The sequence below is a fragment of the Rhinolophus hipposideros genome, assembly GCF_964194185.1.
Source record: "Rhinolophus hipposideros genome assembly, chromosome: 12".
NCBI lineage: Eukaryota > Metazoa > Chordata > Mammalia > Chiroptera > Rhinolophidae > Rhinolophus > Rhinolophus hipposideros.
The window spans coordinates 10819655-10843654 of record NC_138058.1 but is presented as its reverse complement, the minus strand read 5'-3'; the positions used below and the strand labels follow the sequence as shown (position 1 = coordinate 10843654).

The 24000-nt window shown below is 43.5% G+C and overlaps 1 protein-coding gene across 7 annotated transcripts in view; it reads right to left on the bottom strand.

Annotated features, from left to right (window-relative positions):
* Positions 1-24000, bottom strand: part of AFF3 (ALF transcription elongation factor 3) — a 499557-nt gene that overhangs the window by 104916 nt on the left and 370641 nt on the right. For all 7 annotated transcript variants that reach the window (XM_081069257.1, XM_081069258.1, XM_081069259.1 and 4 more), the window contains one exon: positions 4235-4286. In XM_081069257.1, the coding sequence (XP_080925383.1) occupies positions 4235-4286 (52 nt within the window). The remainder of the gene's footprint in view (positions 1-4234; positions 4287-24000) is intronic.

The following is a 24000-nucleotide window of genomic DNA, read 5'->3' as shown; positions in this document are numbered from 1 at the left end:
TTGATTAACAAGATCTAATTGATATTTATGGAACACACCACCCAACATCAGCACAATACATATTCTTTCAAGTGCGTACAAAACAGATATCAATATAGACCACGTGTTGGGCCATAAAAATATACTCAATAAATTTACAAGAATTGAAATCAGACAGAATGAGTTCTTTGACCACAATGGACCAAACTAGAAATCAATAAAAGTAAGATTACAGGAAATCTTCAAATATGTGGAAATAAAACAACACGTTTCCAAATAATCTATGTGCCAAAAAGGAAGTCTCCCTAAACTGAATGACAGTGAAAATACAACATATCAAAATTTGTGGGACCCAGTTATAGCAGTGCTGAGAATGAAATGCATAGCACTAAATGCTTACATTATAAAAGAGGACAAGTCTCAAATCGATAATCCAAGCTTCCTCCAGAAACTAGAAAAAGAACAGCAAAATGAATCCAAAGCAAGCAGAAGGAGAAATAATAAAGATAAGAAATCAATGAAATTGAAAGCAGAAAAACTGATGGAGAATGTCAATGAAGCAAAAAGCTAGTTCCTTGAAAAGATCAATAAAATTGATAAACCTCCAGCAAGACTGACAAAGACAAAAATAAAAAAGGTCAGTATGAAGAATGAAACAGAAGCTATCACTGTAGCCCCAGACAGGGCACTAAAGGAATACAGCTCTACACACATAGATGTGCCAACTTAAATGACACGATGGACTAATTACCTTAAGAGCATATACTACTGTCACCTACCGATGTGAAATAACCTGAAGAGTTAATAGCCTTGAACTATTAAAAAAATAGAATTTGTGAGTTTTTAAAATCTCCAGGCCCCCATGGTTTCAATGGAGAATTCTGTCAAACATTTAAAGAAGAATTAACATTAATTTCATACAATCTCTTCAAGACAAGGGAAGAGCAGGGCACTTTTCAATTAATTGTACAAGCCAGTATTTCCCTTTTACTGAAACCAGAGAAATACAAAAAAGAAACCTTTGCAACAATATCCCTCATGAACATAAAAAGACAAACGTGAGGCTGTAGAATAACTGGAATTCCTTTACATTACTGGTGGGAATGCCAACTGTACAACCACTTTGGAAAATGGTTTGGGATAATCTACGTAGGTTGAACACGCACACACCCTACGGCCTAGCATTTCTACTGTTGGGCACAGACCCAAAAGAAGTGTGCCCATCTGCTCACCAAAAGATGTGTACAGGAGGGTTAATAACACCACCATGCTAAGAGCCCCAAACAGCCTCGTGCCACCAGCAGAATAGGCACAGATTACGGTACAGACACAGAATGAAATATGATCCAGTAACAAAATGAACGAATGTCAATGACATGCAACCTAGTGAGTCTCACAAAGATAATGTAGACTAAAAGAAGCCAGAAATAAGAGCATACCTGCTGAATGATGCCTCTGATACAAAGTCCCCAAACAAGCAATGTTATGCCGTTAGAAAACAGAAGGGGTTATTCTCCTGAAGGGTGGTGACTGGAAGGGGACACAGGAGACCTGAGAGGCTGGTCATGTCAGTATCTTGCTCTGGGGGCTGGGTACATGGGTGCTTTAGTTGTAATGTATGATTTATGAATATTCATTAAGTTGTATTCTTGGGTTATGTGTGCTTTTCTCTCTGTATGTCTTATTCAATTATAAGTTGACTAAAAGAGGGAGAAAAAAAGCCTGTTGGATCTGGAGACATGAAGACCACAGGTGAGCACAAGTTCGGAGGGAGTGGCCAGGCTTTGGGGACCTCACATTAATTCCTGTTTTACTAATGGCAACACTGGAGCAGAGAGCAGTTTAGGGACTGAGCCGAAGTCGCAAAGCTACTGAGTAGCAGGCAAACATTTGAGCCCAGGGAGCAGGGATGCTGAGCCTGTGCTTACCTATGAAACGACCGTGTCTTTGTCTCTGAGAGCACAAAGGCAATAACGATGAAGAAAATATTAGGCAGGAGAGTCTGAGGCTACTTTAGGAAGGACAGGCAGGTGCAGCAACTTGACACTTTCATGGATGTCTCTTTATCACAGTGGCTATACAGGCCAGTGACCAATATTCACAAGGATGAGCAGGTATCATGTAAGAAAAGGTACCATGTAAGAAGAGCATTTTAGTATACTATGTTTACCAAGACAGGGAAACGTACAATATAGTTTTGAAAGTTTTGGGTTCCAAAGTATAGTTAGGGATAAACTCTGATTATATTCGAAAAAAAATCATTTGTGTTAATTGTTTATAGCTCCCAATGCCAGAGAAATGCAGTGTGTGTCTGTGTGTTGCACGTGAGCATGGGCTCCATGTACTCTTTCAGGCCACATGTATATTTTGGTCTTGGAGAGAAAAACACACCACTGTATTGTTAGTCTTTTTGAGAAGCATAGGAATTATGGATTTGTGATTAGGCCAGGGGATAATTATAGGCCAGAGCTGGATAACTTAATATAATTAGTGGTAGCCCAATTACTGAAGCTACCACAGAAAACCACTGTGTGGAGCCCTAATTAAAAGAGGAGAAGATTACTGGATAAAAGTCATTGGTTCTGTCAGCTGCTTTCATTGCAGAAGGTGGGAAGGTGCACACACCCAGGAACCACACGCAAGAATAAAGGATCTGACCTGTAGATCCACAACACAACGTTATCGATGGCTGCAGACTGGAAAGACATCGCTGCTAAAGGCAGATGAGCCAACTAAAAGTTCTTGCTGCCTTCGAGAACGTGTCTAGTGCATCCTCGACAAGTAGTTTTTTAAACCTGAGTTTGCAGTGGAAATGTTTCCTGGAAATAACTCAGGAGATTCTGTCCAAATTAAGAAAGGCTTTCTGAATGAAACAGCGTGCAAATCCCTCTTCTAATAGAAAGTGTACACAAGCTACACGTTTGTCGTGACTTTACCCACAACGCACCTATTTGAACCTCTCTTTGGGGAAACACACACACAGATGAAATCACTTGCTTATCGTCACTTAGCTGAGGAACCAAGGTGAGGCGTGAAGCTGTTCTTCCCTTCTAGCAACATAGCTGTATTATGGATAGCAGAGTGCCCTGATGCAGATATCTAGGATGAGTGAATCCATCTCTCAAAACCCAAGGCCTGAGCGAGCCTCCTAGCTTAGTAACCTTCCTTCCCTTGGTGTTTACTCTGCGTGCCAATCCAGTTTCCAGATACCCCGAGTTCTAGCTCACGTCCAGTCCCTTCTTTTGTGTCCAACCTTCTCCCACAAGGTGAGCAGACACTTCTGTGAGCTCTCAGCCACCTGCTCAGATGCTCTTTCTGGAAATTTTCTTTGACTCATTTCACCTCTGTACACTCTCTCTGTGCATTATTTGCATTCGCATGTCAAGATAGCTGCAAGTATTCCATGATGCCTCTATATAAAACTCTTCCAAAAGCAACCGAATAGCACAAGCGTCTTGTACTGCATCTAGAAACGACTCATAAAAAAACTTCTCTGAATCGTCTTTATACCTCTCACATTTATCCCAACCTGACAAAATACAATACAGGTAATGAGAAAAAGGAGACAGAAGTGTCGGAAAATCTGTCTTTAGTGTTTTCAAACTGGTTTTAAAATACAAACATTTCCTGAAGTGCAGAGGTGAAAGTGATGAATGTTAAGTGGATATTTTTTCACCTTAACTGACTGATCAGAAGAATATTTATAAACCCCGACTCATGTCTCGAGCTGATAAATGGTTTATTTCAAGCTCATTTATCATTTAAGACAAACACGCCATTCTGAGCACGATTATTTTTTATTCATCATTTTAGCTCACCTTGATGGTTGCTTCCTCTCAAAGTTAATAATATCTGTATAAGACTTCTAAGACTTCTCAATATTTAATGCTTACAGCTTGTCTGTTGCATGCCAATGAGCTTAAGATTACAGGTTTGATTTCCAGAAGACCAGTTAGCTTTCCAAAAAAGGAGGCTCTATTTCACGTTGAAGCCTGCCCCCAGTCAGCTTCCTTATAAATAGCTGTGATTAGTTTCAAGGCCATAAAAAGCACAGAATTACAGTTTCAAGGGAAATTAAGGCCACGATATTTTAACTGACTGGCCCAATGGCATAGAACCTCAATAAGCAGAGGACACCCAGCACCCTAGAGCATGACAAGTCGGTATTTGTATGACTCAGATAATACACAGGAAAGTCTACTAGGTAATGTCATCAAGTCACATTCAAACAACACAACAGAAAAGATAATCTTACCTGCTCATTGTCCTCTTCATCACTACTTAGCTTAAGGTCATCTTCTAGCATTCTGAAAGAAGAAACAAAGAGGTACAGAAACTTAGCAAATGCAAAATAATTTAGCACCAAAATATTTTTATTTGAGCAATGTTTGAGCAATAAGTCTATTTGATTTCCTAATTAAAAATTTGTTCCTTTTAGACAGGGTTGCCCCCTGTCACCAGTGTTATTCAACATAGTATTAGAAGTCTTTGCCAGAGCAATCAGGCAAGAGAAAGAAATACAAGGCATCTGAATTGGGAATGAAGAAGTCAAATTGTCACTTTTTGCAGATGACATGATTCTTTATATAGAAAACCCTAACGACTCCACCAAAAAACTATCAGAAACGATAAGTGAATACAATAAAATTGCTGGTTACAAAATCAATGTACAAAAATCCATTATATTCCTATATACTAACAATGAAATTTCAGAAAAAGAAATGAAAAGAAACACAACAATAGTTCCTTTTGCAATTGCAACAAAAAAGAACAAAATACCTAGGAATAAATTTAACAAAGTATGTGAAGGACCTATACATTGAAAACTATAAGACATTCTTAAAAGAAATTGAAGAAGACACAAAGAAATGGAAAGACATTCCGTGTTCATGGACTGGAAGAATCAACATAGTTAAAATAGCCATATTACCCAAAGCAATAAACAGATTTAATGCAAGCCCCATCAAAATTCCAATGGTATTTTTTCAAGAAATAGAACAAAAAACCATCAGATTTGTATGGAATCACAAAAGACCCTAAATAGCTAAAGTAACTCTACGAAAAAAGAACAAGGCTGGAGGTATCATACTCCCTGATTTCAATCTGTATTACAAAGTTGCAAAAATCAGACACACAGACCAATGGAACAGAATTGAAAATCCAGATATAAACCCACATATATACTGGCAGATACTTTTCGACCCAGAAAACAAAAACATACAATGGAGAAAAGAAAGTCTAGCCTCTTCAATAAATGATGTTGGGCAAATTGGAAAGCACATGCAAAAGTATGCAACTAGACTGCTATCTGTCACCATATACCAAAATTAACTCAACATAAATTGAAGACCTAAATATAAGACCTGAAACAATAAACTGCATAGAAGAAAGCATAGGTAGGTACTAAATTTACGGACCTTGGGTTCAAAGAGGATTTTATAAATTTGACCTCAAAGGTAAGGGAAGTAGAAGCAAAAATAAATGAATGGGACTATATCAAACGAAAAAGCTTCTGCACAGAAAAAGAAACCATCAACAAAAGAAGAAGGCAACCAACTGAATGGGAAAATATATCTGCAAGTGATACTTCCAATAAGGGGCTAATATCCAAAATATATAAAGAACTGGTACAACTCAACAACAAAATAACAAACCATCCAATTAAAAATGCACAGAAAACCTGAACAGACACTTCTCCCAAGAAAACATACAATGGCCAACAGATATATGAAAAAATGCTCAACTTCACTAGCTATTAGGTAAATATAAATCAAAACCACAATGAGATATCACTTCACACCTGTTAGAATGGCTATCACCAATAAGACAAGGAACAACAAGTGTTGGAGAGGCTGTGGAGAAAAAGGAACCTTCAATACACTGTTGGTGGGAATGTAAATTGGTACAGCCACTATGGAAAACAGTATGGAGGTTCCTTAAAAAACTAAGAATAGAATTATCATATGATCCAGCAACCCCAGTCTTGGGTATCTACCCCCCAAAATCTGTAAAGACCTGTGTGTTCCCTGATGTTCATTGCAGCCTTATTTATGGTGGCCAACACATGGAAACAACCAAATTGTCCTTTAATAGATGATTGGATAAAGAAGATATGGTATATATACACAATAGAAAAATACTTGGCCATAAGAAAAGACGAAATACTGCCATTTGCGACAACATGGATGGATCTTAAGATTATTATGCCAAGCAAAATAAGTCAGACAGAAATTGTCAAGAACAATATGACTTCACTCATATGTGGGATATAAAACTGAAAGCAACAAAGGAACAAGATTAACAAACAAACAAGCAAGAACTCATAGACACAGACAACAGTTTAGTGGTTACCAGAGGGTAAGGTGGGGAAGCAGGTGGTAGAAGAGGGTACAGGGTGTCACATAAATGGTGATGAAGGGAGAATTGACTCTGGATGGTGAACACCCAATGCAATATATAGATGATGTGTTATAGAAATGCACACTTGAAACCTATATAATTTTACTGACATTTACTCCTGCAATGTCAACCCAACAAATGTAATAAAAAATTTGTTCCTTTTAAATCCCTTTCCTCTGATGCAGTTAGAAGTAACAAATTGCCACATCATGAAAGTTAACCTTCACAATAAGATGGGCTGCTTCAAGAATCTGAGGCTGAAAAGCTTTAACAGGTGCATTTCCTTGTGACGTTTAATTCTACAACTATGTGCTCAGTGTTTTCCATCTGGCAGGTGCTGGGCTATGTCTCTACTTCCATTTATGGCAAACAGAACAAGAGGGCAAGAATGATGCCGAGAGGTAAAACACAATACACTCGAGTGTGAGCAGCAGCAGCTGCTTAGGTCTTCCACCAGTCAGAGATCTGGAGAAGACACCTGCCCAAAGATCCTGCTGGATGAGCAAAACCAAATAGGAGGGAACTTTCTGGAAAACTTCTGAAGGCAATTCCCTAAGGCTCCATGCATCCTTCAGATTCATTCTGAAGGCAGAGCATAATTTTGGGTCCATCAAAGTTAAAACTGAAAAAACAAAAAAGAAATAAAACTTCAAACCCTATTATTTCATGATAAAATGATATTCTTATCAGCATTGCTGGATTGTTTCTTTATAGAATAGTAGTTTTCAGATTAAGTCATTTCAGAAGAAATCTCACTCAGAAGTGCACTCTATATATAACACAAATGCAGGGCTGTTCTGTTGGGGGTGGGGGGAGCGTCCATTTCTGAGAGACCTCGGGGCACCAGGGTTCAGTCTGAAGGTCACTTAGCCCATGTACTCAAAACCCTCACTGTTCTCCTTGAAGTCACCTTCCAAAGACTATCCCCTAAAATGTGCCTCGATTACTTTAAAAGCCAATTATGGGACTATTATCAGTATATTCCTCTGAGTATTTTTATAAGTCATTTCAGTGACTTTTGGGGTTCAAGTGGGGTAAAGACCTGCTAGGGTGAGGCATGGGACGAGTTCTGCCCCAATTGGTTGCGTGTTTGGGGCAAGTCATTTAACTTCCTCGGTCCCGGTACCGTAAAATGTCACGAATATTTCCCTATTTGTAAAATGAAGGGTGATTCCGGGTAATCTCTAAGGTCCAATCCTGCTTTCGATTCCATGAGTCTAGGAAATACATTTGCCCCCTATTTTGTAAAGTAGGAAAACTCCTGCATTGTTCTAGAGAGCACACGGGGGATTGCTGAGCACTTCTGGGGTACCACTAAGGCCTTAACCATTAGGACGCTGTAACTGTCTCCCCATGGGCTATGGCTCGTTTACCAGTAAGGAGAAGTATCGCTCTCTTATTATTTAACCACAAACAAACAAACAAACAAACAAACAAACAAACAAACAAACAAAACATTAGCAAAGACTGCAGAGCTGTGTCCCCAACTGCTCTTTGCCTGCTGGCGTGCCATTCATTTCCCTTAAGACCTTGTACACTTGGCTTCAAAGAGAAGAGACATCGTGGGGATTTACTGGAGCACGGTTTGGGAAGAACCCAGAAGGGGACTGTGTTTTATTTGTCTGTGAGTCCCTGGTGACTAGCACAGTGATGACACAGGGTACAATGCATTTGCTGGCTGGGCTGGGGCACCTTCCCCAAGATTATTTTCCTACCAAAAGGTACACATGCCTTTCTGATGAAAAACACCAGAGGAGCAGGGCAGTTTCTTGCCTCCACCCCTCACTCCCTCTCTTGGGGTAAACTGCCCACTGCAATTTGGTTTAACCTCATGGCCTGCCCTGTGAGCACGGGATGTTCTAAGTGTGGGTGGTCTCGTCTGTGGGTAGGAAAAGGGTGCAGGACACACAATCGCCATTCACAAACCACTTGCTGTTACACGGAAGTCATGTCGAGGCTGACTGAGACATTTTCTCTTTATACGGGAATCACGTACACAGATTTCAAGGCCGCTGGAAACCCCAGCAGCCCCAAAGCAAGGGACCTTGTGACCCAGCCGTGTGACTTGGTCACCACATGAAGCTGGCATTGCTGAAAGTAACCACAACAGTAAAAACAATGTGCAAAGGTTTCTTCTAAGGAAGGGAGTACAGCTGAGTTTTGTTTCTTGCAAGCATGCTCTAAATGTGTATGTGGACACATAAACGCATGTCTGGTGGAATCTCACACTGCCTCCACGGCCCCTGACCTCCGGCGAGTTGCATCTGTGGGCTTCGGCTTTGTCATTTCTGTAGCCAGACTCATCTACTTGGTCATCGTTTCCAGAAGAAAAGCAGAGGTCCACCTTGCCTTGTGAACAGCAATCACTCTGTCACTGAATTTGCCTCTCATATTAAAAAAAAAAAAAGATTTCTGTGTGTGTGTTTCTGGCTGAGACCTAAAAACAGAGGATCAAATGGAAAACGACTCTGTAGTCAAGAGAGACTTCAAGAGAAGTCGGAATCCAATGAAACGTCAGAACCTCTCAGAATCCGAGCAAATGGTAATGGAAACGGTAAGCCAAACAGACACACACCCATCCCACAACAATCCTGGATGTGGCTATTCCAACACAGGCAACCCAGGCCTGGGATAGACAGTCACGGCCACTCTGAGAACCCAACCCCAACAGACACACTGCTGAAATAAGGGAGGCTCAGGCCATCTGAGTACGGGGCCCGGCCATTCCGCTTTGTTCTGACGCTCACAGGAGAGCAACTTCCAAAGCACAGCGCTGCTTCCCATTCACCGTGCTCTTCAGCTCTGGTCTAACGTTCACAACGTGCCAACTTTTAATGCTGGAAACATGTAAGTGGCCTCTGAGGGAGCCTGGGATGCTGAATTGTATCTGCGGTTATAGCTGAACAACAAAACATGGTTAGAGAAGAAAGAGAAGAACGGGGACACCCACGGCAGCCTAAGAACTGTCAGGGTTCGGTGTGTGGCACGTGGACTGAGGCCATGGGTCAACACACATCGGTGGCACTGCTGTCGTTGTGCACCCCAAATCCAATTCCACCCGCTTGACACCATTTTTACCGTTTGTCTATTTCTAGAAGGAAACAGATTGGCATAGGTATATTAAACAAGAACAAACAACAAGTAAAGTTTTAAACCAAAAGGAAAAGAAAATGTAAGTAAAGGTAGGTTAGGCCATAGGATGGTAGGCGGGATCTCTGAGGCCATTTTTGAAAAAGGGCAAAGACTGACATTCAGAAGGGCTGGGGACAGTTTGGGATGGGTCATCTGCACATAAGGGCATGGCCTGTGCATTGACACCACACTGGCTCGTGTGGGCATTCTGCTACACCCCTGTATCTGAGCACCACCAGCCTTCCCTAGAGGATGGCACCCACCCAGAGCCACACCCCTTTCATGTTCCCTCAGCCCCTCCCCTTCATGTCCCTGACAGCCCTCAGAGATGACTCAACTCCCATCAAATAGTAGCAGCTCTCAAGGTTGGATGGATATTTGGGCCAGGCTTGCTGAGCGCTTTCTAGATGTCCCCTCATTCACTCCCCACAGCAACTCCTCCGAGGAGGGCAGCAGGCTTGGCAGTCAGAGCCTGCGCTCTGGAGTCAGACTACCCAGGTTGAGTCCCAGCTCTGCCACTCAACTAGCTGAGACTGCACACCTGCCTCCAAGGGTTTTCCAGAGAAACCACTGCACAGTCCTTGGAAAGAACTTAGCACAGAACCGGGCACAGGGTAAGCATTCAACAGATGTTCATTTTCATTACCATTCCTCTTTCACCATTGAGGGTAATGCCTTAGAGCTTTTAAGACACTTGCATGGGTTTCTTAAATTTAGGCAACGAAGTTGTTGAGGAGATGAAGATGTTTCTGTAATAAAACCTTAAACGAAGCCATTTACTCGACTTTCAGGCCCTTTTGCAAAGAAAAGATGACCTTCGGTAGAGGCTGTGGAGGGGGAATATATTTTAGGTTACAATTGCTGCCATGATTGGTTGATCTGATATGACTTGGCCTGAGTGTACAGGAGATCCGCCCAGGGATCCAGTGGTCAGCCATGTGGCCAGGAGTCCGTCAGCAGGACCCACTGTCTGATGACAACAGGGACATTGGAATAAAATAGACATTAAGATCGAACCTTGTGAATTCAGGCCAGAGAGCAGAGGTGCAGCCAGCGGTGCAGAGCTTCTGGACTCATGCCCTGAACGCCTGAGGAGCTGTCCGACCGCTGTCAGGAGCACGCCACGTCAGGGCCAGCCTGTGACTTCCCAGTGGAGTTTGCACCAGGCAACCAGACCGGAGACACGTAAAGGGCTCAAGCAGGATTGTGTGTAAATTAAATTTATTGGGGTGACATTGGTTAGTGAAATTACATAGGTTTCAGGTGTACAATTCTGTGCTACATCATCTATATATCACATTGTGTGTTCACCACCCAGAGTCAGCTCTCCTTCCGTCACCATATATTTGACCTGCTTTATGCTTTCTTACCTCCCCCTCCTCCTTTATCCTCTGGTAACCATTATATTGCTTCTGTGTCTATGAGTTTTGGTGCTTTCAGTTTTATATCTCATATATGAGTGAAATCATATGGTTCTCAATTTTTTCTAACTGATTTCACTTAGCATGATAATCTCAAGCAGGATTTTTAAAAAATGTAGTTAGGTGATGGAGATTTTATCCACTTTTCATGGGGGAACTACGTTAAATAATAGTTTCTTAACATTATTGTTCCAGGCACATTGTAACACTGCCCCTTCCCCATCCACCCCATCCCACCCAAAAATACAACTGGTGCAAAGGTCAAGGTTTCTGAATGATCTTAGTTTTCACAGAGGGAGAGAGGGCCTTGCATGAACTGTGTAGAGGGAAGGGTGTGATGGGAGACTGCTCAGAAGAAATCAAGTACACATATTTCTTCCCCTTGTAGTCTGCCAAGGGCCACCTCAGGTGGACCTCTCTCTGAAAATGGAAGATGAGTGGAAACTTTGCCTCACCACCAATGGTAGAATCAGCACCCAAGCTCCTAACCATTTCCTCATTCACTCATGTGACCACTGGGTGGCAGGAACCTGTCCATGGAAAGCATCTGTCTCCCAGGGCTGGCTCCCCTCACACACAGCATTCAAACCGGCATTGCCATTCTAGCCATTTTTAAGTGCCTTAAAAGTGTGAAGCTCTGATGTACCTAATTCTAAGAGAACCCAACTGCCTCGTCTGAAGATAACCTTCCTTCAGTAGCTCTCAGAAAGGGAGGAACCCAATACTATCCTTGCAAGTTTAATATTTGATTATGGTAACGTCCCCATGCGTTACTATTTTTTAATTAAGCAATAGACAAATTGATGTTGTAGCTGGTACTTATATTTTTGAGGCCCGAGGTTTCTCAGGAAACAGAAATAGTAGCCTGCCTGTAACAGATGGCCAGCTGCTTCTCACACTCTTTTATATCTTACACAAATATTGCAAACAGGCACTTTACCTACCTGCGGATGTAATGGCAGTCATTTCACAGAGCAGCAGTTTTTAATTAATACGATTTCCCCGGAATTCCTTGTCATTTGGGTCCCTTATCAGATGTGAATCGTTTAGTTCTTTAAAGTTCATTTCATTTTGCTATACCTTAATGGCTTTTTAAAAATCTGAATTTTAATTGGGTTGTTTGACTTGATTTGCAGATTTGTTTCTACAGCAGGTGCCATTACTATCTCCACCTATTTGAGATTTAAAGCCAGAGACAAAATGTTTATGACTCCCCATTAAACATATTCATATGCAAATATCTATTCTGGCCATTAGCAGTGCATGACAGCCTATTCGTTATGCAAGTACACCCCTCTGAAGGGATTCCCCAAGCCACCTTCTCCACTGCTTGGAACACAGGAGGGAAAGTTATAAAACTCATTTCATTCTTTTTGAAGTCCACTGCTCAGCCTGGGTCAGTGCTACCATCTCCCTGGGTTTGTTTTCATAAATGGTGACCACCTTCCTCTCTGCATTTGTTCAGAAGAGTTTAGTTCATGCAATTCCAGTCAACTGAGAACCGGGAAGGCTAGGATAGGCTTGCACTGGGGGTTGGTGATGTAGTGTGTCCAAGGCGCAAGAAATTATTTGTCTGGAAGCCAATGGAGCAATCAGGAACAGGACAAAGGGGTGGTCTAGGTGACCTAGGAGTTCCCGACTCTGATGCTCTCCCATCCAGGTTGTCATATCTACATATTCTGAAGCAATGGTGGTGCACAGGGAGACGGCATTTGCTCACACTTATCTCCTTCCTGGACTCTCTCTGCAGGATCTGTTCTGGTGGTCGATGAAATCACAAAGGATCTCCTGATTCTGGCCAAATTCTCCCTGGGGCGAAGGTGCACTGTATCTCTTCTATGACTTCATTTTTACCTAAGGACAGTAAGTTCTAATGGTCCTTTTCTCCCACTTACAGGCTGAGTCCACCTGCCACCCTCTACATAGGCCCGTCTTCACTGGGGGATAGGATCTCATTTCCTACCACTTAAGACCCTTGAAGAAGGCAGCCTTATTTAGGAAACCTGCCAAATGCTGGTGAGATACAGAAAGAATATGTGGCCTCAAAATTGCAATCAAGCAACGGCCTTTCTCAATGGTACCCGGTTCTAGTATATCAAAATAAACAGAAATCAAAGGAAAATGAAACTCACTAATAAAAAGACACAGTCAATGGCAGTAGAGTGTGGGGTGGTGGAATGAGTCCTGAAATGGCAGCCAGTAGGCTGGCCAGCATTTCAGTCTGAGTTCTGTCCCTAACTAGCTCTGGGAAATTAGGAAAACCATTTAATCTTTCTGGACATCATTTCCATATCTTCAAAATTGAAGTGTGGATAAAATGAACTCTACAGCCTCTCGTTGCTCTGAATGCCAAGGCTGTGTGCCTTTACTAATGGGTGCAACGTTGGGGAAAACTGCTGGAGTATTAGAAGGGACACTGATACAACTAACAGGTTGGAATTTGAGTAAATGGCCCAAGGACCAGTACTGGGAGTCACGGGCCTGGGGTGAAGTCCCGTCACTTCCTTAAGCTCTCACTTCCTCATCTGTCAGGTGAGACATTTCAAATGGTTGTTCTAAAAATCATAGAGAACATGGACATGGTGATGCTTTTAGATGCTAGAGTGCTATATAAATACAGAGGGTTTGAGCACTTTATGGAAAACTTTCCCATGTGATATGGTGTGCAGGATAGCACCTCACCTTCAGGCACCAGCACTGTAACTGTGTAATGCTCAAGGCTTCCTGGAGATGAAAAGCAAGGGCTAGACTAGACTGCAGCCCAGTGCCCCTGTGCCAGGTGGCACAGAGATGGACCTGGGAGAAGGTGCCAGCTTCCCACCTGGGCTGGAAACCAGGAAACTGTTCCTTCCTGCATCACAAACTAACCAACTGGCTTTAGGTATTCTCTAGACTCTTTCTTATCATAGTGAAAGGTGACCCCAAACACACATCTAACAGCTTTTGGAAAGTTTAAAAAACTACGTTCATCTTTTTCTTTTATCCTAAGAGGATCTACACATAAAATCAGATGACATATAAGAAAATGGTGAACAGACCAACAGAGCAATTTGCTGAGGCCCCTGAGGAGCCGTCACCAAGTTCCACCAGAAGTAGATGTCCTCTCAGACACTGTGTCTGTGTGATCCTTCATCCTTTCCAAACACCACCAGGAAGACACATTGAGGAAAGCATGATGTCACAAAATACTCTTCAAGATAACTGCAATAATAGGTTAATAGGGGGCTAAGTCAGAACCTTCTCAGGAGGTGACCTCTAGTTCCAGTTGCTGGGTGAGCAAAAACTGCCATAGAAGCATTAGGAGTAAGAGTGAGACCAGTGGGCCTCAGACTTCAGCCTGCTTAGAATCACACAGATGGCTAGGCTTACCCTCAGGGTTTCAGATTCAACAGGTCTGGGGTGGGGGTCCCCCAAATTTGCATTTCTACTAAGTCCCCAGGTGATGTGAAGGCTGCTGGCCCAGAGGCCATACTTTGAGAACTACTGGACTAGGCCATAACCTCCTGCCCACAAGGGTTTATTACATGAGGGGTCAGCCACTTAAAGGAGCTAAATCTTGCCAACAAACACACGAGTGAGCCTGGAAATGGTCTTTACCCAGGCAAGCACTGAGGGGACCACAGGCCCAGCTGACACCTTGATGGCAGCCTCGTGAGAAACCCTGAACCAGAAGACCCAGTTAAATGACACTCAGATTCCGGACCCACAGAAACTGAGGGATACTAACATTTGGGGGTGATTTGTTAGGCATCAACAGGTAAAATGGATATGCTGGTGTGTGGTATTAAATATTCAGTGTGATTCCAACTGGTTGAGCTAAAGCATTCACAGCCATCATTCAAACGGTCCAACACAAGTATAATGGGAGCCTGATAAGAAATTAAAATTTTATAATAGCTGTATTAAAAAGAGTAAAAAGAAACAGGTAAAATTAATTTTAAGAATGTTTTACTTAAGCCCACCTATCATTTCCACAGGATAACACCCACATTTCCAGTGCTCAATAGCCACATGCGGCCAGTGGCTCCTGCACTGGACAACACAGGCTCGTACATTTTGCAGGAGGTGAGGGGCATTCAGATCTCCAGGGGGCTTCATGTTTTTCCCCCCCCTCTCAGCCCCTTTCAGTTGTCCCTCTTCTCTACACTTCCTGCCTAATGGGGTGCACTGAACAAACCTGTGAGAGTAAAGATGCTGGTAACTAAGAGCGTGGAAGAGGTGAAGGAGGAGATCGGAAGGCTCTGGACAGAACTGATGCAAATGCTTACCCCTCCCCCCCCAGTGATTACTCGTGGTGGAGACAGGATACCAAAGGCCCATTTTGTGCCAGTGGGATGTGTCAATGGCCCATCTTACTCCGAATTCTGCTGACGCAACTTCCTTGTGGCATGGCACTCCACCAATGCACCTGTGAGCTGCTGACTTCACAGAGGAGCTGGAAAGCAGGGACGCACAGCTGCAGGTGGCCTGCAGAAGGGGTACGCTCATGAACCACAGCCCAGGAAAACAAAACAAAACGGGGCAGCCTTGCAAATGCCACACCTTGTAAAAGGCTGACTATGTGGCATGGGAAGTCTGTATATTACAGGAGTCTGATTTATCGCATCCCCAAGTCTCTTAGATGTAGTAAAGACACATCTTACTGAAGATATTTGACATATCGTTGGTTTCTTTTGTTTTGTTTTGGTCTTGGTTTGTTTTTTGATTTTTAGTTGCGTAGTTTAAAAACTCTGCTGGCTGTTCTTTCACTTGGAATTGCAATTCCGGCTAAGGGCACTGAGCAGCCCAGAGGGAACTCTCTGTCTAGGAGAAACGGAATGCTGGGCCCTCCTTCCTTGTACATGCCATGACTCTTTCTGCCCAGAAAGATGGAAATGCTCCACACAGTATGAGTATGAAAATATGAAAATGCTCCACCTTTTCCATTTAGGGCAATGCAGGCCATGCTGATAAAGTAGCATTCTCTGAACGTATTAGGCTTTAAAATTGGTTCCTCCTGAAGGAATTACAGGGAAAGAGAGCTGTACTTACTCTATCATTTCTACCAAAAAACTATAGAGGCTTTGTAGACAGCACGCTTTCTCCTCAAAGATGGTTTTAAAATTCCTGTCCTTATTCCTTACAAGGACTTCTAGAAAATTAGTTTCTGAACTCGATGTTCTTTGGACCCGAGAATTCATTTCTCAGGCTTAATGAATTCAAGTGCCATGTGTGAAAGAACAGGACCCTTTTCTGAGCAGATGCTGGAGGAGAGGTCAGAGGACCCTGAGGGGGAACAAAACATTTTCTTGGTTGCACAGATTTGACAATGGGCATTTCTTTGCTGAAAGCTTTCTGCACGGTAAACTGTACTTAGAGGGGAACTGAGGTTTGTACATGTTTGATTCAAGTTTGTGATGTCAAATAGTAACTGCTTGTCAGTCAATTAGTAAGCTGATTGCCCATTCTGTTTGCTGATGGTTTGCTTATTTAATGGACAACTTTTGAGAAAAAGAATGCATCGACTCTAGAAGGGTCATAGTTAAGATTCGTTCTTTGGTTCACAATACTCGTTTCTGCATTTTTGTGGCTATTGTTATCGACAAGTTAATTGCTAAGACAGCCCCTAATTAAGAGACTTATTTGAACAGATAAATGGTGAGGATTAGAAAAGAGAACCAAGCATAATCTCCTAATTAGCAGATGCATGTATTTCAAGCTACACCAACCTCACGTGTTGCCTGAGGATGGCACAACACAGTGGTCTCTAACCTTTACAGCACACTGGAATCACTTAGGAGCTTTAAAAGGTACTGATGCATGACTCCCACTCCCATATTCTGGTGTACTAGGTCTGGGGTGTGATCAGGCACCCAGTTGTTAAAGGCGCCTTAGGTGATTGTGGTTTACAGCAAAGTTTGGGAACCACTACGTAACACAGAACTGGACAGAGAATCTGAAGAGCTGAGGGCCTTGAAAAGCCCTGGCCTTCGGATAAAGTCCCAACTCTGAGCTATAGTTTGTCCGTTAATGGGATGAAAGTTGAGTCCCAAATGAGACAACAGAGGTGAAAGCAGGCTGTATGCTGTCAAACCTCCTAGGGGTTGCTCAACGAGGGGTGAACATTACTTGGGGTCCTCAAATGCTGATTCATGGGCCTCACTCCACAGATCACTGGTTTGGGGTTGGGCCCAGGCATCAGGATTTTGACATGCATCTCATATGATCTGCTAATCAGCCAGGTTTGAGAACCACTGTCTTAATTCCAAGTGGACTATCACCTCCTTAAAGCCAACTGCAATCCACAGCACAGACTTCTTCACATCTCATCTAACTTTGCACAGAACTAGTGCGTTGTACGAGGACTGTCTACCAACTTATCTGCCTCCACCTTCCCTCCACGTCCCACTGAGTAAGAATGCTTCCAGGGCAGGGGTGTTTCTCCATGCCTAGGAATTCTCTCAGGAACACTGAGCTGCCAAATCAAATGGACACCTTTGTTTCTTGGTCTCGTTTAGTCCCTGGTTTATGTGACATTTATGAGACTCTTTCCTTGAAATGTTCCTTGCACAGCTTCTCTAACTTTCAAGGTTCTCTTTTCCTTTGATGAATTTGCCCCTTCCTACCCCTGTTCGCAAGTTGATGCGATCCCAGGCTCCTGCCCCGGCTCTCTTCCCATCTGTACCTTCTCATCATTTCATCTCCTCCCAGGGATGACAACTCTGACCTCGTCCTCCAAGAGCCAGCAGCACCCTGGGCATCTCTGCCCTGTGGTTTCCCAGAGGCTAGAGCCCATGTTTTCTTTCGCCGGGCATCTTCAGTATCTATTAAAATGCCAGGCATAGAATAACCACACAATACAAATTTGTTGAGTGAATAAATTAATCGCCACTTCGATGTGCCTCCACCTTGATTTGTCCCAAACCAGTGCCCATTATCTCCCTGCCTAAAATCCAGCGTTCCCTGCTGAACTTGGTACCCAGGTCTGTGGCACTGCCACTCACCTGCTCATGTGCTCATGGCTTTTGGCTTCCTCTCTCTCCTCCTTACGACAATAAAACTCTTAGACGTGTCTGTCCTATTTGTTTTGAACCCAGCTCTTTCTCCATCCTTTATCCCCCCGCTTTAGTCCACACTCCCAGGTCTCACTAGAACAGTGTACTGACTCCTCCCTCTCTCCAGTCCTCCCTCCAAGGCCGGTTTCCCATCTTGCTGCCATCCATCTTCAGTCTAAATTCAGAGTCGCTGCTGCTTCCAAAGGCAACGCACACCATGCTCTTAGTGCCTGGGCCTCAGCTCACTGCAGTTGCTACCCTGTCCTTGGCCTTGAACTCAATACTGGAACAATCAATGCAAACTACGTATAGTTCCACTTGTCTGCATCGTGGCCTGGCCTCTCCTGCCTGATAAGCCTCTCTTTCTGCTCCCTATTCTCATCTGTTACCCTTCAAATGCCATCCCAAAGGGCATATCTTCTTGGGGCTCAGTGACCTTAATTATAGGTTGGTGCAAAAGTAATTGTGTTTTTTGCAATTATTTTTAACCTTGAAACTGCAATTACTTTTGCACCAACCTGATAGTTTCCCTCTTCTGTACACATGTCCATTAGTGCATTTGCCACCCTAAGTAATAATTGCCTATCTGCAGTCTGTCTTATCTTCCTGACTCCTTGAGGGAAGTATCTGGCCTCATTTCTTTCTGTGTCCTCAGGGCCTGGAGGACAAAGGTTTTTATTTAATTGAAACAAGCACATACTGCTACATCACAGGAGCTAAGACCTCAAACAGTACACAAAATGGAATGGAATACATTTAAAATATGCCCGTGGTGAGCTGAAAAATGAGCGCAAAATAAGTTATATAAGAACTTATTTACAAAAACACTTAAATTTATAATAGCCACACATGTTGAAAGCTTATTGTCTATTAACTTCAAAAACAAAAAAGTGGTCAGGCACATTTGCCTACTTCAGAGTCAGACCAACAACGAAAGGACACAGGAGAACCCCAAGGCTGCCATGGGCTGAGTGACTAAACGGACACACTCTGCTGTTAAAATTCTCATAGGAAAAGATGGAACAGTGCATGCTCCTTTTTATCCCCATCTTTCCCAGTAAAAGTTTGGCATTTAGCAAACATATTTGGGCAAACACTATCCTAATCCAGTGGAATATGTATTTTTAAGAAAATTTGACTTGTGCTTGGAGAGTTTCTACACAGGCATGGTGGAGCTTCTCTGTTTGGTTTTCTTGGTGGAGAAAGTAGAAGCCAGGAGTGTCAGCGTGCTGTATGGTGTTGGCAGATGGGTTGCGTGTCCATCTGAATGTCTCGGTGGAGGGGCACAGAAGTGACGAAGTTACGTGAGGAATGTGCATTCAATGGAGTCACCCTCACTTGGCTGTCACTTGGTTTGGGGCCAAGCGGACCAATCCCTTAGGAGAGCTGAGGCCCCGCAGGTCATTTCTCGCCAGGTCAGAGGCTCCCTCACTGCCCTTTCTTCTCCACCAAACCAATCGGGTGTTACGGAGGAAATGGCGAGTCGCCTTTGTCACGGAGAGCTCCATACAGGAGGTTTCACTGTATCTGTGCCCAATGATATTCATGAAAACATGCAGACACTACTGTGTAGGTCTTCCTAAAGTGTATGTACCTGCTGAATGTGTGCAGCCTGCGTTTGGGACAGAGTGCTACACCCAGTGTCACCGAGGCTCTTGTGCCCTCATCCCCACCTGGTGTCCAAAATGGTAGTTTCCTGGCTTTCACTGGGCTGCCTTCCCCAAAGGGACACTTCACCCAAAGCCACAGTCAAAGGACCCAGACTGTGGATGAAGTTGGGCACCAGGAAAATCCTCTCCAAAGGGATTTTAGGTGATGACGCTTTGGGAACAATCGAGACCAGTGGTTTATAAACATTTGTTGTTGTGGTTGTTGGCAGCGCAACCCTTTCTTCAAAGGAAAACCTGTGCACGAGGGCAGGAGCCCCAAGTAAGCCTCACCAGCCACTTACCCCTCGTGCCAGGAAATAGCCCTGGGACAATGCAGGTAGTCACCCTGCCATTAGTGAGAAGGCACAGGACCCTGGGACAAGCCCTGCAGAGCCTGTGAGGGTGTGACTGAATGAGGAGAAAAGTAAACTCATGGGCAACGCTCTGTAACGTAACAGGAGGGCCATTGGATAGAAGGTAGACATTCAGTCTGAGGGAAGTCTTGTTTCTGGAGGCTATTTAATTGGTGATTAGGGCCCAAGGAAGGATGGACTTCATGTAGTTCACAAGTGTAATCTAAAATGTGAAAGGCTTTAAGGACATTTCTGAATAGCTTTCTCACCCTTCTCGGTGGGAGCTTTAGGAAGCAGTGACTTGTCATCAGCCTCCAGGGCTGGGGGCTGAGCCTGGTTGCAGTGACAATGTCAGGACAGCTCTGAGGAAGCACGGGGAGGCTGTGGCTGGGCCCTCACCCAGTCTGAGTTGAGGCCTCCTCCTGCCAAAGGCAGGACACTGCTTACCCTCTTCCCTGCAGGACAGAGGCCCAAGGCACAGAGAAGCCCCAGTGGCTAAATTCTGTAGTGGCCCTTGCTGGGGTCTCCCGTCGGCGCGGGTGTCCCCTGTGGCCCGAGAGACAGGACAGTGAATTCTGCTTGTCCCTCGGATTGGCCCACCTTCAGTAGTACTGTTCGTTATTCTCACTCTCCTATCTTATTAATAGCAGCAAGAGTTAGGAAGAGGTTACCAGGCTGTGGAGGACGGAGATGGGCCGTGGCTGGGATATGCCACAGGACAGGCTGATGAAGCCTGAAGGAGGTTTCTAGGAGAGGTGAGGCGGAACACGGGCCAAATCCTGCAGTGCCATGTTGTCCTGGGCAGTGCCAGGCCTCCTTCCTCTGCATTTGTACTCTGCACACCTTTGAGGGTCCATCCCAAGAACCATGCCTCTCGGAAGTCTAGCAGACAATCCACGTTCCCCCATCTGCCCTCCTCTCTGATCCCCATCAAGGGGCTGATGTCTTAACTGGGTGCATGGTCTCCTCTCTCCTCTGGCCTTCTGAGGACTGATAGGATGCCTGAAATACCTTCCTTTGGAGAGCGGGGTGTGACTAAGTAGCAGGTTAAATGCACCAGGAGGAGACTGTGTCACAGCCTGGAGTCTCCTCAGCTTCTCAAGGCTGGAGTGGCTGCTCTCTTGTGCCAGGGACTATGGGGGCTCTGGGCCAGTCTGCATGCCCACCTTTATCACAGCCCTGGTCACCCTCTTTCTGCTCCAGCCTCACCCCTGCAGGGGAAATGCCTTTTGCGCAAGGGCCATACCATGTTCCCATGCTCGTTTCCTTAGTATTTCCAAGCTGAGCATGGGTCCCGGACAGACCAGGAACCAGATTCCCAACTGAACCAAAGGACAGACTGTTGTGAGGTTGCAGAGAAAAGAGCCGAGCGATAGATAAAAAGGAGACATGAAAATTCCATTATTAACTGCAGCTCAAGTCAGTATCAACTGGTAGTAACAATAACATTATTATACCGAATGGGTAACTTCAAATGTGATTCAGCAAGAAAAACTTGATTTTTCTGTGTTTGTTTTAGTCGGATTCTTGGAAATGAAGGTTCTTTTCACCCCTAGATATTGCAAAAACTGGATGTGCCCATACTGAATTTTCATAGGGAAACAGTTTATATCTCACTAGGATTTCTTATCTAGCATCATCATTTATAGTAATTCTACACTTTGTTCTATTAAAGAAAAACACTTAGACTTTTTTTTTTTTTTTTTTTTAGAAATCAAGGTTATTTCAACCAAATAAAAATTACAGAGTTGGTGGATATTACTGTTGGTGGGAATTCTGGGTCCTATAATTTGTCAGTCTCAGGTTTATTTCTGGTTCCTGGATAACAGGAAATGGCTACTGTATGCTCCCTGGCATAACTCCTTTTATCCTGTGGTATCAAATACTTCTTTGTGTCTTTCCCTTATTATTGAAAAGCAAAGTCATTACTTTTTTTTTTTAAACAATAAATACGACAGCTAGTGATTTTGGTACCTTATTTATAATCTAAGTTGGGAAATGAGAACAACACTCAGAACACCTCTTTGATTTCCTACTGCATCATTATTTCCCATGTCATGATGTTTTATATAAAACCCAGCCTTTTTGCTGTGTAAATACATTATCTCTCACTCCTCGATGCTTTTTAGAACTCTCTAGCCAAGAAACTAGAGGTGGATGCTTCAGACTTTCAAAGGATTTTATGGACTCAAGGCCAAATTCTGACTGAAGGAAGACCATTTGGCTGCCCTTGCCCCGGACAGCAGGTGTAAAGACGGGTGCAGTTAGTGGGAGCCGTGAGCGGTCAGTCCACAGGCAGCCCAGAGGACGTCAGGGGCTCTGAGTATAAGTGAGTAAGGTCCTGGGTTACTTCCCCGCATTCTTTACTTGTTTGGTGACCTGGTAGTAATAGTGACTGTCAATTTTCTTCTCTATAAAGGAGCACATAAAACACTCTCTCAAGTGTTGTATTTGAAAAACAGTATGTGCACAAAGGCTTTTGTCCTCCCAGGAATAAAATGTTACCAGAAGTTGTCATTGGTTCATGTGATATACCACGATTGCAGGACTATGCAATTTATCAAAGCCTTTCATGCACCCTCGAAGGGCATCTCCCTTTCCTACACCCACAAAGCACAGTTCTTTTAACTGATCTAGCACCCTGGGTCGTTTCTGCGGCTAACACTTATAAATTATTTGCAGCCTCCCCTGCTCCATCCTGCTGTTCCACATGCCTGGGGCAACCTTTCCTTCACAAGTTTGGGGTTCCGTTTAGATTTTCAGCCTGTTAAGATTATTCTGGATAGTGGTTGAATATTGCCAACACCACTTTGGCAACTAGTGAGGAAAGATATATTTCCGGGCCAGGAGTGGGCAGGCGTACGTATCTCCTCAATGACCTTCAAATCTCCAAAACATCTACTTAAAACAAAGCTTTTTAGCCCCTTACAGCTTCCTGTAATACAGGAAGTCGCTGACTGCTGCACTGGAAAGAGTGCTGGATTTGGAGTTAATTTGAGACTCCTAACTTTGTCACTTACGAGCTCTGTGGTCCTGAGTAAATTAGTTAGACCTTTTAGGCTGCTACTTCTGAACTGAAATTGAGAATGGATAACACACATCCCCGCAACTTTAAAGGATCAATGAGGAATTGAATAAGATAATGTAAACCAAAGTATGCTGCAAATTTTAAAGCACAGAATAAATAGGAAGGGTTATGAGCATGTAGGCTAGTGAAGCACAGCAGACAGAACTGAACTGACGGGCTACCATGTACCCACCACTGATTCCTCTAGCAACTTGACATATAGTTGAGAGGCGAAGGAAGGGAGGAAATAGAGTTGGCAGATTAATTTTGGGCTCCGTATGCTCCAATCAGCTTTCCTGACACATGGACGAAAGCAATGAGCTTCAACATCTGGGTACATGTTTCTAAGGAATCGATTCCTTAGAAATGACAGAACACAGGGAACACATTTTACTCTAGAAGGTGGTATCCTTCGGGTATCCCTTGGGACCACTGGAAAGGGATTTGGTGCCAGGTACCTATATCTATAAGCAAAAGCATATTCTTTGTAGTCTACTCTCTTGAGACAAGCTGGAGGTGTGCCCTTAAACGGCAAGGAAAAAAATTTGGGCAATGCATTTTCCTGTAAACCCTGATGTTCCCTGCACGCCCATAACTCCACAGGATGGAGGAGGCAGGCCTGTCTGTGCCCCACTCTTTTTCATTATAAATGAATATGTTTAGTTCCAACAATGCAATAGATAGAAGATTTCTCAAACTAACAACACAGCATTACATTTTCAAGTTTTTTTTTTTTGTTTTTTTTTTTTTACCGGTAAGAGGGGATTTCATTTTTCATGTGTAATTCTGAGAATCCATGGGCACTTATAAGTACTTTAATGCCATAAAATAAGGGAACTGATGAAGAAGCTGAAATAAGGCATCTGTAAAAATGAAGGTCAGTCACCGAGTCGTTTTCACTAGCCAAAAAACTCTCCAGAATCTATGGAAAGATTACTTGTGTGTGTGGGGCACCCAAACCACTCC